Genomic DNA, 17,482 nt, shown 5'->3' with positions numbered 1-17,482 from the left:
TGTCAATACCCGATGAATAATTACTTTCATACAGACCTAATTAATCTTGCCAATTAAACCCGAGAGACGACAGAACTTTTTTATCTTGCTCTGATCGTCACAATCTATACAACCTCCGTGACCATGACTCAAACGTTCGTGACTCCTTACGCCAAAACAAAGCTGGTTTTCTCTCAGCGTACACGCGCGAGCACACGCTGAGCCTAATTAATGGACAAAGGGTCCTTAGTAGCAGCCTGTTTCATAGCCTTGATTCACACGCACCATCTTTGAGTCATACACACATATGCTCGCTATAGGGGAAAAAAGGAAGCGATGAATCGAAAGAATGGAAGATGCTCTTGTCTTTTGTAACTGAGAGTGATAGGCACAGTATCTAATATCCAAGTTCCTCATTAGGTCAGGCTACCTGGCAAAGTGTCTGATGTGAGTGACAAAATAGAGAGAGAACTGAATGGACTGTTCTTTTTGTGTTCTCTTATACCATCTGTGTAACATTGTGAGAATGTTCTCTAATTAACATTTTGCGAGGTCGCACTCTGTGGAAACATTGTCCTGGATGTCCCGGTTGATTATGTGTTTGAACTAAAGGAAAACCGTCTATGAATTCTGTATAGATCGAGTGCTGACCTCCTACATATTCTGCACTGCAGTTTGTGTGCAGTGACGTAGTCCCACAGCGAGTCTGAGCCATTTCGTTTGCTGCAGTATGTGTGTGAGTGTGTGTGACTGTTTCTACCTGCTTAGTTGAGTTTAACCGGTCACATTTTGTGAGTTTAACACTCTCTTACGCTCCTTTTTGTTACAGCAAATCTCTCTTCGTTCATTGACTTTCTCCACGACTCATTTTGCTTTCATTCTCATGTCCCCTTTTTTTCTCTCTGTCCCTGCTCTGCTCTGTTGATCCTCAGCACTTTGTGTTGAGGCAGATTCAGCTGCTGGCGCACGGAACCGCTGCACATGGTTACCTTTCTGATTCAGTTTTCTATTCCCATGGTACCTCTCTCTCTCTCTTTCGCTCTCTTTCTCTTTCTAACCTTCTTTCCTCTCCCCCTCTCATGGCTCTGTGAGCTCGTACGTGTATCAGTCCTGTTTTCCACCCTTTTTCTCCATCCACCCCCCCCTCCCCCTCTCTCCCCCCTCTCTCTCTCTCTCTCTCTCTCTCTCTCTCTCTGTCTGTCTCTCTCTCTCTTTCTCTTCTGCTGGTTGTCTCAGACGGAGCATGCTCCTCACACACAACACTCTGGAACAAAACGGACACCATTAACAAGGGAACACACCTATCTGCCAGCACACCAGAGCTGTCAGTCAAAAGCTGGTAAAATCATGCTCTACAACTCTGCGATGTACTATAAATAATAAAAGTCCCTTATGAACACAACCTCAGTGAAATTATCAGAAAATTTGAATGGCCCGAATTCTGATAGGGATGCAATCCCTATTAAAAAATATTACAATTCCACCCAATGCTAACACGACCTAATAAGACAATATTTAATATACTATAATATGTTTAAAATGTTTTTTTTTTATAACATTATGGCAGAAAACTAATACATTATTTTAAATGCTAAGTAAATTTAAACATCACAACATTATAATGTAAAGTATGCATATTTTGCTAAAAAATAAATTTGACAGAGTAATACATTATTTTGTTTTTGTTTTCATAGATTATTTTAGGTAAGTGGCATGATGCTGCAAACTTAATACATGTAAAAACATAAAAAAATGAACAATCCAATATTGGCCATTTTATATTTAATATTTACCAATAAATTGAAAATACAACTTTAATATTGGTCGATAAGCAATATGGTACAACGAGATCATGCGACTTTTAGGGATTTGACATTTAGCTGATCGCCAGTGGAAAGAATTGATTGCAGAAAAGTATTGACTTAAGCTAGGAATAATGATGATGGTGAAGACGACAATCATGAACCTAATTATTGTCATCATAGAAACAAACGGCTAATAATTGTGTTTAATCCCAGAGTGCCTAAGGCAGTCTTCAGTGTAATGTTCCCCCCCCCCCCCCCCCCCCCAAAAAAAAATTCCCTCAAAGCCCTCAGGGAACTGATCAACAGAGAATGCATCCTGCCTCCTGCCTAAACATTCCCCTAATGGCCTGTGACACACCACACACACACACACACACACACACACACACACACACACACACACACACACACACACACACACACACACACACCAGCATTATAACTAAGCATCATCCCTTAATTAAAGATCAAGGGAGAGGTGATAGACGTCAATGACTGCATGCGTGGGGTCCTCCAGGTGTCTCGAGTCGCCTCTGGAGGTCAAACATTAAACCCTCGTGACACCCGAGTCAACAGACAGAAGCTCAATCTAAACATCTTTGCTTCCTTTGTCTCTTGCGATGTCAGAACCGCAGGAAATGAAATGTTGAAATAAAACAGCAGAATAGGGTTCCATTTCTTCTCTTCCACAGATTCTGCCCCTTTTCCTCACGCGCCTCGAATTTCACCTCATCCGTTCTCTTTCTATCTCTAAAGGCGAGAGGAAGCGGAGATAAAAAAAGACAAAACAGCACGATACTCTCGCTGTAGACAACCAGTCAAAACCATTAAATATTCATTCCAAAAAGGATTGTGTTCTATTGTTGTGTGCTCTGTACAGAAAGCTGAGTGTCTATATTTTGTTCTCAAATTGCCACGTATTTATCCATTAAAAAAAAAAAAAAGTAGAAGAAAAAAGGCAGATTACCAAAATTGGAGACCATTGTAGTCCGTAATCCCCCTGTAATCCTGAGGTATTGATTGATGATCCCAGGGATGGCTGGAGGCAGAGCCGGAAAAAAAAACCGAGAGCTCTCCCTAACGGGAATGGTATTTAGACCAAAGTAGCCTTGTCAAGTTGAAACAGAAAAGCTTGGAAATAAAAGGCCCTTTGCCATTCATCCGTGTCCCATTCTCTCTTTGTTCAAGTCCATCGGCGCCCTAGACAAATGCGGTGGCCGGTGGAACAGCAGATTAGATACATGACTCTCAAATTTCAAAGTCTTTTGTTTGGACTGCCCATTCCCAAATGGTTTAGCGAGATACGATCAATTGTAGGATTTCCATCAACTTCTGTTCAAGAATAGGCCACTGTATATAGGTGCCGTCATTAATCAGGTCACAAAGCCAGTGAGTGGCATGGCTAATGGCACTGATATGTTCAGCCTGTTGTTCTGGCTGCCCTTTAACCCAGGAAACAGATGAGCACGAACGTAGGCGCTAATGACAACTGTAGCTACATCGTCCAAAAGGAGAAAAATCGATACAGGCTGTGTGTCTTCACTGTATCGCCCAGCTATAGCGGTGGTCAGGCTTTCTATCTGCACAGCTAGTCCACTCAAAGAACACCTGTGCCCTGAGCTCTGCTAGTGGCCATCAAAGACTTGATTTACAGACATCAGTCAATACCATTCATTGCCTCGCTCACAATCCCTTCACCTTATGGTGTTTTCAATCCCTTTAAAAAAAACCTCTCACCAGGTTTATATTTCAATGGTTTCTTTGAAGACTGTTACGGACACAAGCTGTTACAGATACTCAGAGTTAAGATCCAGGCAGTCTGCACAATGACTTCTTTTCACAGCAATATGTTTTTAGTTATAAGCTACATTTCAAAAAATAAGAAAATATCAAAGCAAATGGCATGTGGAAACAAAGGATGCTTGACCTTTTCTCAGAACTAACTTCACTTTTTTTGAACCATTCATTTTGCTACACTTTAATATAACTTAACTAGTCTATATTTTGCAAAGGTATGAAGTCAATTCCTGATCCTTTTTAGCCCTCTTTATCAAGGTTAATGTTTTATCAGGGCTTGACATTTACACCCGCAATCCCGCCAAATGCGGCGGGATTTCAGCAGTGGCGTGTTAGGCAGTCAGTCCCTACTTTGTTGGGTTGCATTTTGCATATATATACGTTTTTATTTCTAGTCTTTCAAAAAGGATTCTGAAGTAATACACTAAGGCCTGGTTTCACAGACAGGGCTTAGATTAAGCCAGGATTAGGCCTTAGTTCAATTAGGACATTTACATATATTTTATAAACATGCCTTAGAAAAAACATTACTGGTGTGCATCTTGAGACAAAACAATGGCACTGACATATTTTAAGATGTGCCAGTGCAAGTTGCTTTCATTTGAAACAGCTCAAACATGAATTCTAGTCTGGGACTAGGCTTAAGCCTTGTCTGTGAAACCGGGGGTAAGTGCAATGTGATATTGTCAAATATATTGATTTTGAAATATCTGAAACACAGTATAATGGATCCGTGTGTCAGGTCTTAAAGTGACAGAAGCCTAATATAACTGCTGCCAAATTTTGAGATAATATTACAAATATCTATGCGTCAGGTTTTCCCCAATGGTATCAATGTCAAAATTGTGGCCAGTGAAAATGCTGAGTGTCTAGAAACTTTGGAAAATCATGAGCAAACAATTATGTTTATATTATAAATGTATATTATAAAGCCTTAACTTCAGGCTTTGTCAGACACCTGACAAGCCAGTCAATGCGTATATACTTGTGAGAAAGACAGAGGTTAAATTATATGAACTTCTGCATTTTATGGTGGCCTATATGTCATACATGTGCACAACACCAGTGACATATTCTTGCAGACATAGTTCAAAACACACACAAACACATCACCTCATTAGTCACCATCACTAGAGGTGTTAGGTGACCTAGCTCTGCACGTATTTACCTGACTGCAACGCAATACACCAAAGGCTAATGAGATCACTCTTTCCACAAATCCCTCTCTCCCTGCATCCTCCCCTCCTCCTCTTCGCCTCAGCCTCTCCATCCCTCAAGAAACTCCCGTAGAGAAGGAGGAGCGTTTGTTTGGAAAAGAGCTGTAAGGGTCTCCTGCCAACTGAGGGATCAGCATGTATGTGAGACTACAGTAAACATAACGTGTATTGTTATATGTGGCTGATGCCGATGCCTCGTGGAAATCTTGCAAAGGTTTTGGAGAGTTTACAGACATAAAGCCTTAGTTAACTGCAATAAACGTGAAATGGCCAAATCGCATTGAAATCAGCCGCACATACAAACAGAAATCCACGCAAACAGCAACCGCCAAACGTCCCTTAATCCCTTAAAGGGGGCTTAAGGACACGTCTCAAAGGTAGGATCCCTGCAGAAGAGTTTGTGCGTAATTAACACTTGTCTGTGTTTTTGAAAGGTATAGAGCCAATTACAAAGAAACAGAACAGAATACAGAGGACTTCCATTCTTAAGGATGGAAGACAGCTGTTGTCGATTTAATGTTCTCATCATAATTCTAAAATCCATATCAAAGGGCAAGAGTAATGCACACAGCAACTACAACGAAACTCCTCATTATGACGAATATTACAGCTAACTCTCACCTCACTTCAAATGCTTTTTAAAGCTTACCCTTATGCTTTGGTAAAGGCAAACTTGGAAATTAGCAGAGATAAATTAAATAGTTCACACAAACAATGCAATTTATTTCATCACTACTCATCCTCATGCTATTCCAAACTTATGTGACATTCTTTCTCCTGTGGAACAAAGAACTCTCTCTCTCTCTCTCTCTCTCTCTCTCTCTCTCTCTCTCTCTCTCTCTCTCTCTACACAGTCTACAAAATATCAAATATAAGTTTGGAATGACATGCATTTGAGTAAATAATGACATAATATTATTTTTTGGAGTGAACTTTCCCTTTAAAACTGGTCAGTGTGTACAGTCTAGTTTGATTTTTGTGTCTCAAACAATTGAAAATGTTGTTTAGTTGTTTGTGTAAAATTCTAGCAGACAGTGGCAACGGTACATCTGCATCGAGCAGTGTAAGCATGGTAACAGCGGATATAAGGTGTTGCCAAGGCAACCAAGGTAGATGTAGAAGTGGAAGCAGGTATGGGCAGACTTGTCGGTTAATAATAAACTACTAAATTTAATTTATCCGTTTCTTTAATCATCTCTGATTTATGGGGTCTTTTATTCTTTGATTTCAGTAGACTCCCTTTTAATAACAGGGATACAATGAATACCATCTGAGATGAAATAATTAAAAGTCTTCAAAGATAAGATTCTTGTCTCTTTCTATAGTTTTATAGGCAGATTGAATAAGGCTTGGAATGACGGACGGCAAAATATGATTATGTGAAAAGCTAAATTAATTACAGGATGAACAAAGATACAACTGATGAATATATAGAAGATTGGTTTCAATCAGCCAGACTAGGATCAAATCAGATCTCAGTACAGTTTGGACTGTGCAAAGTAATGGCTGAGAAGGTATACATGGCATTTATGGGAACAAATCATTTTCCAAAAATGTTCCTTCCTTGTGTGCAAGTAAAACAAATCTAAACAATTCCAAAATGACCAAAATCAAATCAATACTATCAGTCAAACTGATTAAGCCTTGTCAAGATACCTTAAATAGCTTGACTGTTTGTGTGGTTCATTTGAATAAGTGCGAATGCTGCCATCCGAACCCTGGTGCGTACCGAACAAGCGGACCGAGACTGCTGAAACGTTGGGTCTCTAAATGAATGGTCTTCCAAATGAACTATGGTAAAGTTCGAATGATATATGAACACAACATGGACCAAAAACATCTAAACTAACCAAAAATGTGACATGATATCACAAGATGCGACTCTAAAATGGACAGAATACTCAAGCATACCTGTTTTTTTAGCATTTTTTTCATTATAGTCACAATGTAGCCCATCACAGTTTGGTACAGGCATCAGGAGTCGGGACCACGTCTCCTCACAGCACATCTTCATATGTGTGTGTGACAGAGGGATTCCTTCCTTTTGACTCCTTAATAAGCTCTTCACCAGTTTTCAGCTGGTCAAAATACAATCATATGTAGGCTACGCACATACAACGAGCGCATTTATCCCAGCACACAGCATTGTTTTGTTCAGTAAGTTCCGTCGTGAAATATACGTAATAAAAGGTGACCAATCAGGTTGCTCTTTTTTTTTTTATCCAGACCAAATGAACCAAGATACCAAACTACAAGTGTGAACACACCCTTAAACACTGAAACCTTTGTGTACTATTACAAATAATGGAATTTACATAATATTGAATGAATTATAAATTGGCTATATAATTATAGCCATGCAGAATTATTAGGCACGTTGATTTTCTGATCAACATTTTTTTTCAGGGACATTATACACAATCCCAAACCACATTAATCTGAATTAATACTATTCATTTTGTATGACTGTTTTTTTTTTTTTTATAGGCTTTATTGACACATACAGAGTGACTCTTGAAGGACCAGCACCATATCCTCTCATCCCATTGTTTGAAGAATTCACCTTACAGAATCTGTCAGTAAGTAAGTAAGCAGTCTATCTCCTACCTTGAAGTCCGTTTTGCAGAGATGGACTAAAAATTAACTAATAAAGAACTCCCAAAACTTACTGCCAGATTCTGGAAGGTGAATTCTTCAAACGGTGTAGAGGATGTGGTGCTGGTCCTTCAAGAGTCACACTCAATTTGTCTGTCTATAAAGCCTATAAAAAACAGTCTTCATGTATTTTACTACACTTTAGCTTCTGATTCTTATTAAGAGAGGGTCATTTTTTAGAGACTAACCTTAGTCTCTGAGATTGCACTTCAGGAGACTCCAGGTATGTTGCAGTTCTGAAAAATGTTGGTGCTGGAGACTAAATGGTTCCTGATGGTTTCACACTGAACTCTTCACCTTAATTCTTACTTATTTTGCAGTTAACATGTGTCATTTCTTCTCCACCTGTTTTTGTCTGACCCTGCAGCCCCAATGAGCATTTCACTGTCCAATGGTCATGCCTTAACAATTTCTAGTATTGTATTAGTATTGCATCCGTCTCATGGACATTTAACATTTTTTGACTTTTCAGACTGAGTTAAATCTTTTTTTTTTTTTTTGGCTTATGTTATCTGTAAAAGAAAATGTGCCTAAAAATTATGCACACCTGAATATAAGGTGTTTTTCATTTCCAGCCTTCATGAACAATTATATATAACTTGATTAAATGATTAAATACAAAATGAATAGTAGTTATTAAGATTAATGTGGTTTAGAATTGGTAAAATGTGCCCGGGAAAAAAGATATATGATCAGAAATCAACGTGCCTAATAATTCTGCATGCAGTGTATATTGGACTAAATTTGATAAATCATGCTCTGAAATCAGCCAACAAACTGAAGTGACAGGTAGTGCTAGGCAGGAGTGAAAGATAGAAGATCTCTCTCTCTCTCTCTGTCTCTCTCTCTCTCTCTCGCTGTCCGGTCTGACTTTGCCTCTGTCCGGCTGGTCTCCATGGAGATCGGCTAAATAAAGTAAGTGGACTTTCTCTCCATGATGAGAAATGGGCCATGAGGTTTATGCATCCTTAGTACCCTCCAGTAGCCCCCCCAGAGATACAGCCACAAGGACATCATAAGATTCTGTACATTTATTAGGACTGAAACATCTTGTTTTGCACTAAAAGTAGAAGAACATTCCGTGTAGTCAGCTGGTTATTGTCACAAAATTGCCTGAAGGAGTTTATTTTACACTAATGACCAGCTGACTGTACAGTGGCGAGAAGACATTTGTCAACGACGGTCAGATATTCAGTTTATTGGTCATTATACAAAAATACAGTGACTGACCAATCAAAATCCGGTATTCCAGAGAGCTGTGTGCACATTAATATGTTCTCACCTTTAAAATGTGACACCAAGCATGTCCATTATAGCACAGGGCATCTGAGGCCACTCGTACAGGCACACCTGACAAGCACCACGTGTTGCTTTCACCGCACGCTAACACTCTCTCCTAACCTTTTCATTGGAAAAGGCTTCATTGATTTAAACAGGCCATAACCATTTCACCTGCCGTGGACAGCCTGTGGGAGCCCCAGGGGGTCTGCTGACAGCAGGGCATTGGCGCAGCATGTGGTCCCTATCTTGGGACCGGGCAAGAGCCCACCTACCTGGATAACTAATGCTTACCACTGCGTCCTGTGCTGGCAAGTAGATTTTGAGTTAGAAAGTGCTGCTCGTGTGTGTGAGTGTGTGTGTGTGTGTCATGTGTTTAAGTATCTGTGAGTGGGAGAGAGGGAGAAAAGAGAGCAACAATTATTAAAAGTGGAAAGGTGTTTGGAATTGAGAATATAGTGGAAGTAAAACATTGTTGAAGAGCTCCAATAAATAAAAATAAAATAAAAAAAACCCTGCGGTTCCAAAAGTAAACAACAGGGGACAGCACAGAGCTGGAGACTTGCTTAGTACAGAAAGTACAGGCCGCCTTTTCTTTTTCTGTTTTGCCAACATTGATTACAAGTCCAAAGACTCCTTTAAACATGGAAACAATCCTTTGTAGATGTGAAGAGTGGAATGCAAAAAAAAAAGAAAAAAAAAGAAAGACATTCAGTTTAACTTAAACTGTCCTGCTGTGAGTGCTAATACTAGCTCCCATTACCTGACTTGAACAGTTTGAAGCTGATCTGACTTGAGATATTAATATCGGCTTGCTGTACTCTGCTCATAAATGGGAAGGCTGATTGGTTTAAAATGAGCTGCAGCACAGAGCCTAAATTGACATTGAAATCTATTGACTTGCCAGAGACAGAGACCGGGACTGGAATACCAACGGAGAAAGGGATTAAACAGACTTATTCTTCATGAAATTAGGAATTCCTTATGAGAACAGAATCAATCTATCTATCTATCTATCTATCTATCTATCTATCTATCTATCTATCTATCTATCTATCTATCTATCTATCTATCTATCTATCTATCTATCTATCTATCTATCTATCTATCTATCTATCTATCTATCTATCATTCATTCGTATCTCTTACTCTTCTCATTCTCAGTCATTTTCTCCCTCATTCCCCTCACGCTGTCTGATTTGTAGAGACAGCTCTTTACCATACCAGTAAAGCAGGCAGGCCCAGTACCGGCCAAATGGTCTACAAGAGCCAGTGGCCCACCCTAAGGCAAACATACCCCCCTACCTCTGTCTTACACAATCTTCATCACCACACCTGCGTACGCAGGCATTCCAATTCCAAAAGAGGGCAGGGCTCAACCCAACCGTGATAAACAAGCTACAATGGGATAGAAGCCCAACTGTGCTTGGCATACTATGGAACACACATAGTAGACACACATAGTAGACACACAGAAAGAAAGAAAGAAAGAAAGAAAGAAAGAAAGAAAGAAAGAAAGAAAGAAAGAAAGAAAGAAAGAAAGAAAGAAAGAAAGAAAGAAAGAAAGAAAGAAAGAAAGAAAGAAAGAAAGAAAGAAGAGATAGAGAAAGAGGTCCATTCTTGAGCTGCTTTAGCAGAGTGCTTTAGACATTGAGTAAGTGCTGAAAGCTGCCCAGAAGCTTTAGCTGGACATTAGTGCCCAGCTCAGCAGAACTTCCTGTGGATCCATCTGCTAAAGTAAGCCATCAGACAGCTGAACCTCACTCCAGACAGACAAGCCTGACCCCGCTAATCTATAGTCTGCTTTAAAAACACCAAAGGAAAGGCTATTTTTTCCTGAGGTCTGTAAAGAAAAAAAATAGCACTGTATTCGGCGAAAAACTTCTGCATTTTTTCTTGTTATGTAAGTCAGCACCGATTTATCTGCTGGTTGTATATATGAGGTTTTAATGTGATAGTTCACCAAAAATGAAAAATTCTGTCTTTAATTACTCACCCTTGTGTCGTTCCAAACCCGTAAGACTTTCGTTCATCTTCGGAACACAAATAAATATATTTTTGATGAAATCTAAGACCTTGCTGTCCCTCCACAGACAGCAACACAACTGAAACGTTAACCCCTCAAACAGTTATAAAGAGATCATAAAACTATCCATGTATTGAGTGGTTTAGTACAGGTTTTTAGGTTTATTTGATGAAAAGATTGAATTTAGGCCTTAATTCAAGCAATAACTAAAAGCATGAAGTATTCACATGATTATTTTATACTAGTAAAGTCAGTATATATTTCTGCAGATCAGGTTTTCACAAGGACAGTTTTCACATCCTGGTATTGTATCAGTTGAAATAAACATATATAATACAAAATATTTATATTTTTAAATGATCCACTGACATACAACCTTTTTCTCATAAACTAAAATGCTGACTAAAATTGCATGCTATTTTAAAGTAAAATTTAATATGACCTTACGAAAAAAAAATATGGATTATATAAACATAAGGTAATAAGTCATAATATTAATTTTGTCTATCTGCTCAGGGTTCTGCTATGAAATATTAAAGAGTACCTTGACATTTTGCTTTAAGCGCCTATATACAATTCTTATCCTGTAACAGCGGCTTAACAGACATTAATATGTTAAAAATCAATATTTCTCCAACCTGTCAACAGTGTGCTGTAGTGATTGAGGCAGTGGCTTCTCACTCTGACATTGAGCTTGAAGGAACAAGGTCGGCCTTCCAGCTGTCATCGCGGCTCTGGTGTTGTATAATTCTCGTCGGCAGCTCTATTTCGTTTTTTTTTTTTTTCCCTTTCCCAAACAGTGTTGATTCATTTGGGAGACGGCGAGGAGAGGGAGGAAAGCGAGGAAGAGCGAACAGCTCGGATGGTCTAGAGCGAGCCAGATTAAAGCCGACACAAAGAGCGTTTTGATTAGGCGTCATGGCCGGCGCCGCGTGATGACTTTTTATGCTATCTACCGCAGCCACGCGTGACTAAAGGGTTATTTGACGCGAACCTCAGCCAGGGAGCGGAGAGGTTGTAATGGCATTGACTCATTGTCACATCGCTAATAATTGCAGCTTGCTGGAGATCGTTAACATACTTTTCCCTTGTCCTGCAATAAAAAAAATCATATTGCTGTAAGCCATATGGGTGTGTGGTTTGTGCGGAGAGAAGGACGACGACGACGGAGCAGGAGGATCTTCCCTCGCTTTTCTACAGGTGTGCTCTGGTTAATCTGTCTGTCGTCTGTTTGGCAGTTGTTTGTTGTGTCAGCTGGCGTGAGGGAACAGGTGGGGCACGGTCCTGAGTGAAGATAATTAAACACCTTTGAGATAGAGAGCCCTTCATTGCTCTTCTCTCTCTCTCCATCTTCCTCTCTGACAGCGCAGTTATGGTAATGTAGGCCCTTGACTTTGGGAACTCAACCCCCGGGTTCAGGACGTGTCACTCACAAGGGGTCAGTAGGGGGCGCACTATCGAGCTCAATTACCATGGGCTGTCAATCAAACGGGCCTAGGATTTAGCTATTAGTCATTATCTCTACTTTAAAGGACACAGATACCCTTCAAAATTAAAAGCCCTGTAACACAATGTGCCAATGCATTAACAGAGGATTATCTAAGTACATACAGTAAATGCTTGTAAAGATTTTAGTTGGGCTGTCGACTGATTAAAAGTTTTAATCAAAATAATTACAAGATATGATTTTTAATCAATCAAATTAATCACAATTAATGTAAGGGATACATCAATATTTGCGGAGCAGCTTTGCCTGTAGCGTATAGCTCAAGATTAAATGAGTTAAATTTGGTATTAAACACATTTATATATGTTTAGTGTCATAAGATCCTTCATAAATCATTCTAATGTGTTGCTAAAGACACATTTTTTTTTATGCTGAAAACAGTGTTTTTATGGAAACTGTGACATTTACTTATCAGAAATCTTTGATGAACAGAAAGTGATTTATTCTTGAAATTGATTTTTCTTTTTGTAACAATGTAAAAGTCTTTACTGTTACTTTTGATGTATTGATGTCCTTTCTGAATACAAATATTAGTTTTGTTCAATACTACTACTAATAATAATGTATCATTTTTATTTATAAGCTTTCTTTATGATTAATTGACCAATGTTATTATAATCATTAATATAAATAATAGTAAATTAACAGTCCTAATGCACAGTGCATTTAGATGAATATTACATGAGGCTGAAATAAATACGAGCATTCAAAAAGAACAGAACTGTAGAAACAATAAATCATTACATAAATGGTGACTTTCTGTAAGCCAAAACCAGCGCACAAAGTCGTTCTTAGTGATGTTTAGAGACGTGTCATAAAACCCGACTCGCACATAGCGTCTTCCTCACACAGTGGCCATAATTACCAGAGAATCCTCCAGAAGTATTCTCATATCACAGCAGGACTGGCTGTCGAGAAGGATTATTTCCCCGCTCGCCGACTACAACACCGATGGCTAGCCAACAGAATGGACTGTCAGCTTGTGTAATCACCCCAATAAAAAAAGCACAGGCCTCGTATTCCGTTCTGCGGAAGCCATTTTAAACCCTCACATTAAAGTCTCTCTTTCTGTTTTTCTCGATCCTAGCCCCTCTCAGCTCTTTTCTAATGCAATCAATTAATTACTGCATTTCATTAGCACAAGATCATTCATTCTAATGTGATGTGGAATATATTACATTAGGATAACAAGAGTTTCAACGCACACCGATAATCCTATAGACAGCAGAAATACTGTCTGCTACACTCAAACCAGTTCAGTGACCTGTTGAGCAATAGAGCTCATTTAAAATCATTAAAAGCTGATCTCAAAACAGATCATGGCAGTCAAGGATGGGACACGTGCAAAATGTGACACGCAACGAGATTCACAATCAGTCACCAATTAACACAGGTGCAAGGCAGAAATGCCACTAAACATACAATTTGTGAGTTTTTTTGTATGTGTGTGTGTGTGTGTTGAGTTGGGGGGGTGGGGGGGGGATGATCTCATATATGTCATTATATTGTGAACTAGATTTATGGCACTGTTCCAAACGATAGGTAACTTAATTATGCTGCCTCCTAAGTACCTTGCTTTGACCAAATTTAATTTCAGAATGCATTACAATGAGCTCAGTGAAAAACAAAAACTAGAATATAATTAATTTAATACGGAAAATAATTGATTAAAAAAAAACTGTAATTATTGATGGGTGCATATTTTGTTTGCTTTTGTTCCAAATCACTCTCTCATTAGGTTCTGTTTCAGTTAGGATGCTGCCTCAGAAAGTAGATGCCTATATAGGCAGCTAGAAAGCGAGGCATGTACGTGTGTATATGGTTAGAATGAAATATGCCCTCGTACAGGTAAAAAATGGCCCTGAAAATCGACATCAAATAACATGTATAAAATAAGTTAATTTCTGTACCTATGAGCCTGTGAGTTCAGTGATGGCAAGTGATTTGAGGAGAATCAAGCGTTCGGATCAACACTAACACGATTACTGAACCCATCATCTCTCCTCACTGTGTATATTTATATGCTTTTCCCCTTCACTCTTCTCTTTGTGTGAGTGCTCGTGTGTGAAAACTCCTCATGCTGCATAAGTTAAGGGAGTGATGTGAGGAAAACTGGTCAGCCATAATCCACTTACTGATGTAAACACACAGATCTCCATTTACAGGAACGGCCTCTGATCCAATAACACACCTTCGCCCCTGGAGGGCATGAATGTGTGTGAGCGTGCCTGTCGAAATGCACAAAAAGCCAAGAGTGGAATTGTTAGGAATGAATTAGAGTTGGACAATCTTTAAAACCGATATCAAAAATATCAAATTGTGAATTGAGATCAGCAACACTGTAATTAAAAGTGCTCCGGCAAATATTCAATCACTAGAGATTGTGTGGAATGAATATAGGCTTTATCTGCTGTTGTGCTATTGCCTATACAAGTTAGCACGTTCATATTTCTTTGTTTCTTTTATGTAGCTGAAAATGTGTTATTTCCGATTGTCTGGGACCTTGAGGAGGGACGGAAAGAGAAGGATAGATGTATAGAGAGAGAGCGAGGAAAAAAAGAAGGATAGGTAAAATAGTTTCCAACTTGAAACCAAGGACGGCAACGGCAACAAATGGCTCCGTATATTTCCCCTGATGCGCTCCCAAGCCACTCTTATCATTGTGTTTACTGTGCCTATGAGCTCAACACAACATGGCTGCTGTGTTTAGACAGACATGCGCCCACATGTGCTCAGTTAAGACTGTGGATTTTGGAATTTAAGTCTTTTGTTTTACTAATTGCATTCAGTTTGTCCAGGAATCCTTCACTTTGTGTATTCCTTATGTAATCCGAAGCTAACAAAAGGGGAATGAACAGGGGTGGATGTTCTGGAGCGGACAGGGGTTAAGCGCCTTGATGCAGGCAAACGGCAATGGTCAAAAGGACATGATCAGGCCAGGAACTGAACTGCTAAGGGTGCTTATATCTGTGAAATGCAGTGAGACTGACAACAAGGGCAGTGACAATGTGGTTAGTCTTAGGCCGTATTTGTTCTGCAATGACAGTATGAAGCGGCATGCACTAATGCATAGAAATTAATAATTTTAATGATTAAAAAGAGACTTTAAAATGATACAAAAAAAATTATTTAAATTTGTAATGTCTATTAAATGTAAATATTTCAAATGAATGCTGAAAAAAAGCAGCCTGGAAAAAAAAAATCACGATTTCTACAAAACCATTAAGCAGCACAACTGTTTTTTACTGATAATATTGATAATAATAATAATAATAAATGTTTATTGAGCACCAAATCAGGATTTTAGAATGATTTGTGAAGGATCATGTGACACTGAAGACTGAAAATTAGCATATTATCAAAGGAATAACCTATATTTTAAAATATTTAGAAATAAATGTAATATTATATTAAATACAACAATTATATATCAAAAGTTATTTTACATTATCATAATACTTTACAATATAACTGTTTTTACTGTCATTTGATCAAATTAATGCAGCCTTATGGTGCGTTCACACCGGACGCGAATAGCGCGTCAGGCGCGAGTGATTTCAATGGCGCGTAACGTGTCTTTGCATTGACTTAACATTGAAATCACTCGCGCCTGACGCGCTATTCGCGTCCGGTGTGAACGCACCATTAGTGAACATAAGATAATTTTTATTCAAAATTAATCCAGCCCCAATTTTTTGTACGCGCTTGTATATACCACAAAAATAGCACATTTATGGTCAAGGTATAGTTATATATTTACTAATTCATATGTCATTTCACACCTGTAGAACTTTCTTCCTTCTGTGGGAAAAACTATTTTGTTTTGAAGATATTTGCATTTCGTGAACAAATCATTCAGACCAGCCTTTGTGTTATTAATCATGAGTTTTGAAATTATATGAGGGTCAGTAAATGATGAAAGAATTTAAATTTTTAGGTGAACTATCCCTTTAACTCCACTGTGTAAAGACGAGAAAGAAAGAGAGAGCAAGGGAGCGAGTGAGCCATCATTCATAAATATGTCTCTGAAACCAGAGACAGTGTCTCTCTCTCACACACACACACGTATTCCAGTGTCCTTCGTTGATACCGACGAGTAACCACATACAACCACACAGAACTCGAAGGACCACATCCTCTCTCATTTCTAAATAAGACACAGTATCTATTCTCATCTCTCTCTCTCTTCCTCTCCCCCTCTCTCTCTCTCTCTCTCTCTCTCTCTCAGCGTCCAGCCTCTCCTTCTCTAATGAACGTTGCAAAGTGACCTGCTGGGGCCCCAGCACAGACAGCATGGGAGTTTTGAACTTGCTTATGATACTATTATTAACATGCGTGGCGGTGGGCCCTTGTGATGCCTCGATGTGATAAATGAGCATTCGTTAATTGGATGTCGAGAAAACTCCCGTTTCCGAAGCTTTTGACACATCCATATCCCCAAACTACCGACTCCTGACGATTTGCAATTAAATAATGGCAGGCAGGAGGAATAGCGGTTCTACGGTACTGGTGGGCAGACTGATTACTGGAGGAACGATATTAAAGAATGCGGCATAAACAGATGATTACAAAAGGGACGGCACCACCTGAGCTACCGGGGGAGAGAGGAGAAAGGGTGCAATAATTATCCTTCTAAGAACCGAGACAAGACGAAAACTGCGGAAACGCGTCACAGGCTTTTGTTTTGAGTCGTGTCAATTTGGGTGATGATTGAAAAAGTTTGTACCTAGAAAAGTGGAATTGAATTATTATTGATATGTTTGGTCTGTCCCTCTAGATCAGTGTTCCCCAACCCTGCTCCTGAAGGACCCCCAACACTGCACATTTTCTTAACCCATGTGATAATGAGCTGATGAGTTATATACGAAATATATTGATGTTTAAAGCTTGTTTTAAAAGTCATCTTGTGGCCCCATAGCCCTGGTTGAGAACCACTGCTCAACTGATGATCCAGCATGATTTGAGATCACATGATCAATGTCACAAATGTTCTTAGTGACCTGAAAAATACAAAATATATACTACTCATTTCATGTCATAATGTTTACATTTACACATTTGGCAGATGCTTTTATCCAAAGCGACTTATATTGCATTATCCTATACATTTATACATAGGCATGTGCAATCCCCTGGGATCGAACCCACAACCTTGCGTTGTTAACGCAATGCTTTAACCACTGAGCTACAGGAAAGCTAAGAAATGTTCATTTTAATA

General features: G+C 39.0%; 1 protein-coding gene across 5 annotated transcripts in view; it reads right to left on the bottom strand.

Annotated features, from left to right (window-relative positions):
• Window positions 1–17,482, bottom strand: part of pcdh7b (protocadherin 7b) — a 133,317-nt gene that overhangs the window by 34,661 nt on the left and 81,174 nt on the right. Inside the window, exon 3 of one of the 5 annotated variants that reach the window (XM_079586581.1) lies at window positions 14,400–14,492. The exons of the other annotated variants lie outside the window; for them this stretch is intronic. Within the exon in view, the coding sequence (XP_079442707.1) occupies window positions 14,400–14,492 (93 nt within the window). The remainder of the gene's footprint in view (window positions 1–14,399; window positions 14,493–17,482) is intronic. 5 annotated transcript variants of the gene reach the window in all.

Source organism: Phoxinus phoxinus (assembly GCF_949152265.1).
Source record: "Phoxinus phoxinus genome assembly, chromosome: 2".
NCBI classification, from domain to species: Eukaryota; Metazoa; Chordata; class Actinopteri; order Cypriniformes; family Leuciscidae; genus Phoxinus; species Phoxinus phoxinus.
This window is presented reverse-complemented; position numbering and strand designations above follow the sequence as displayed.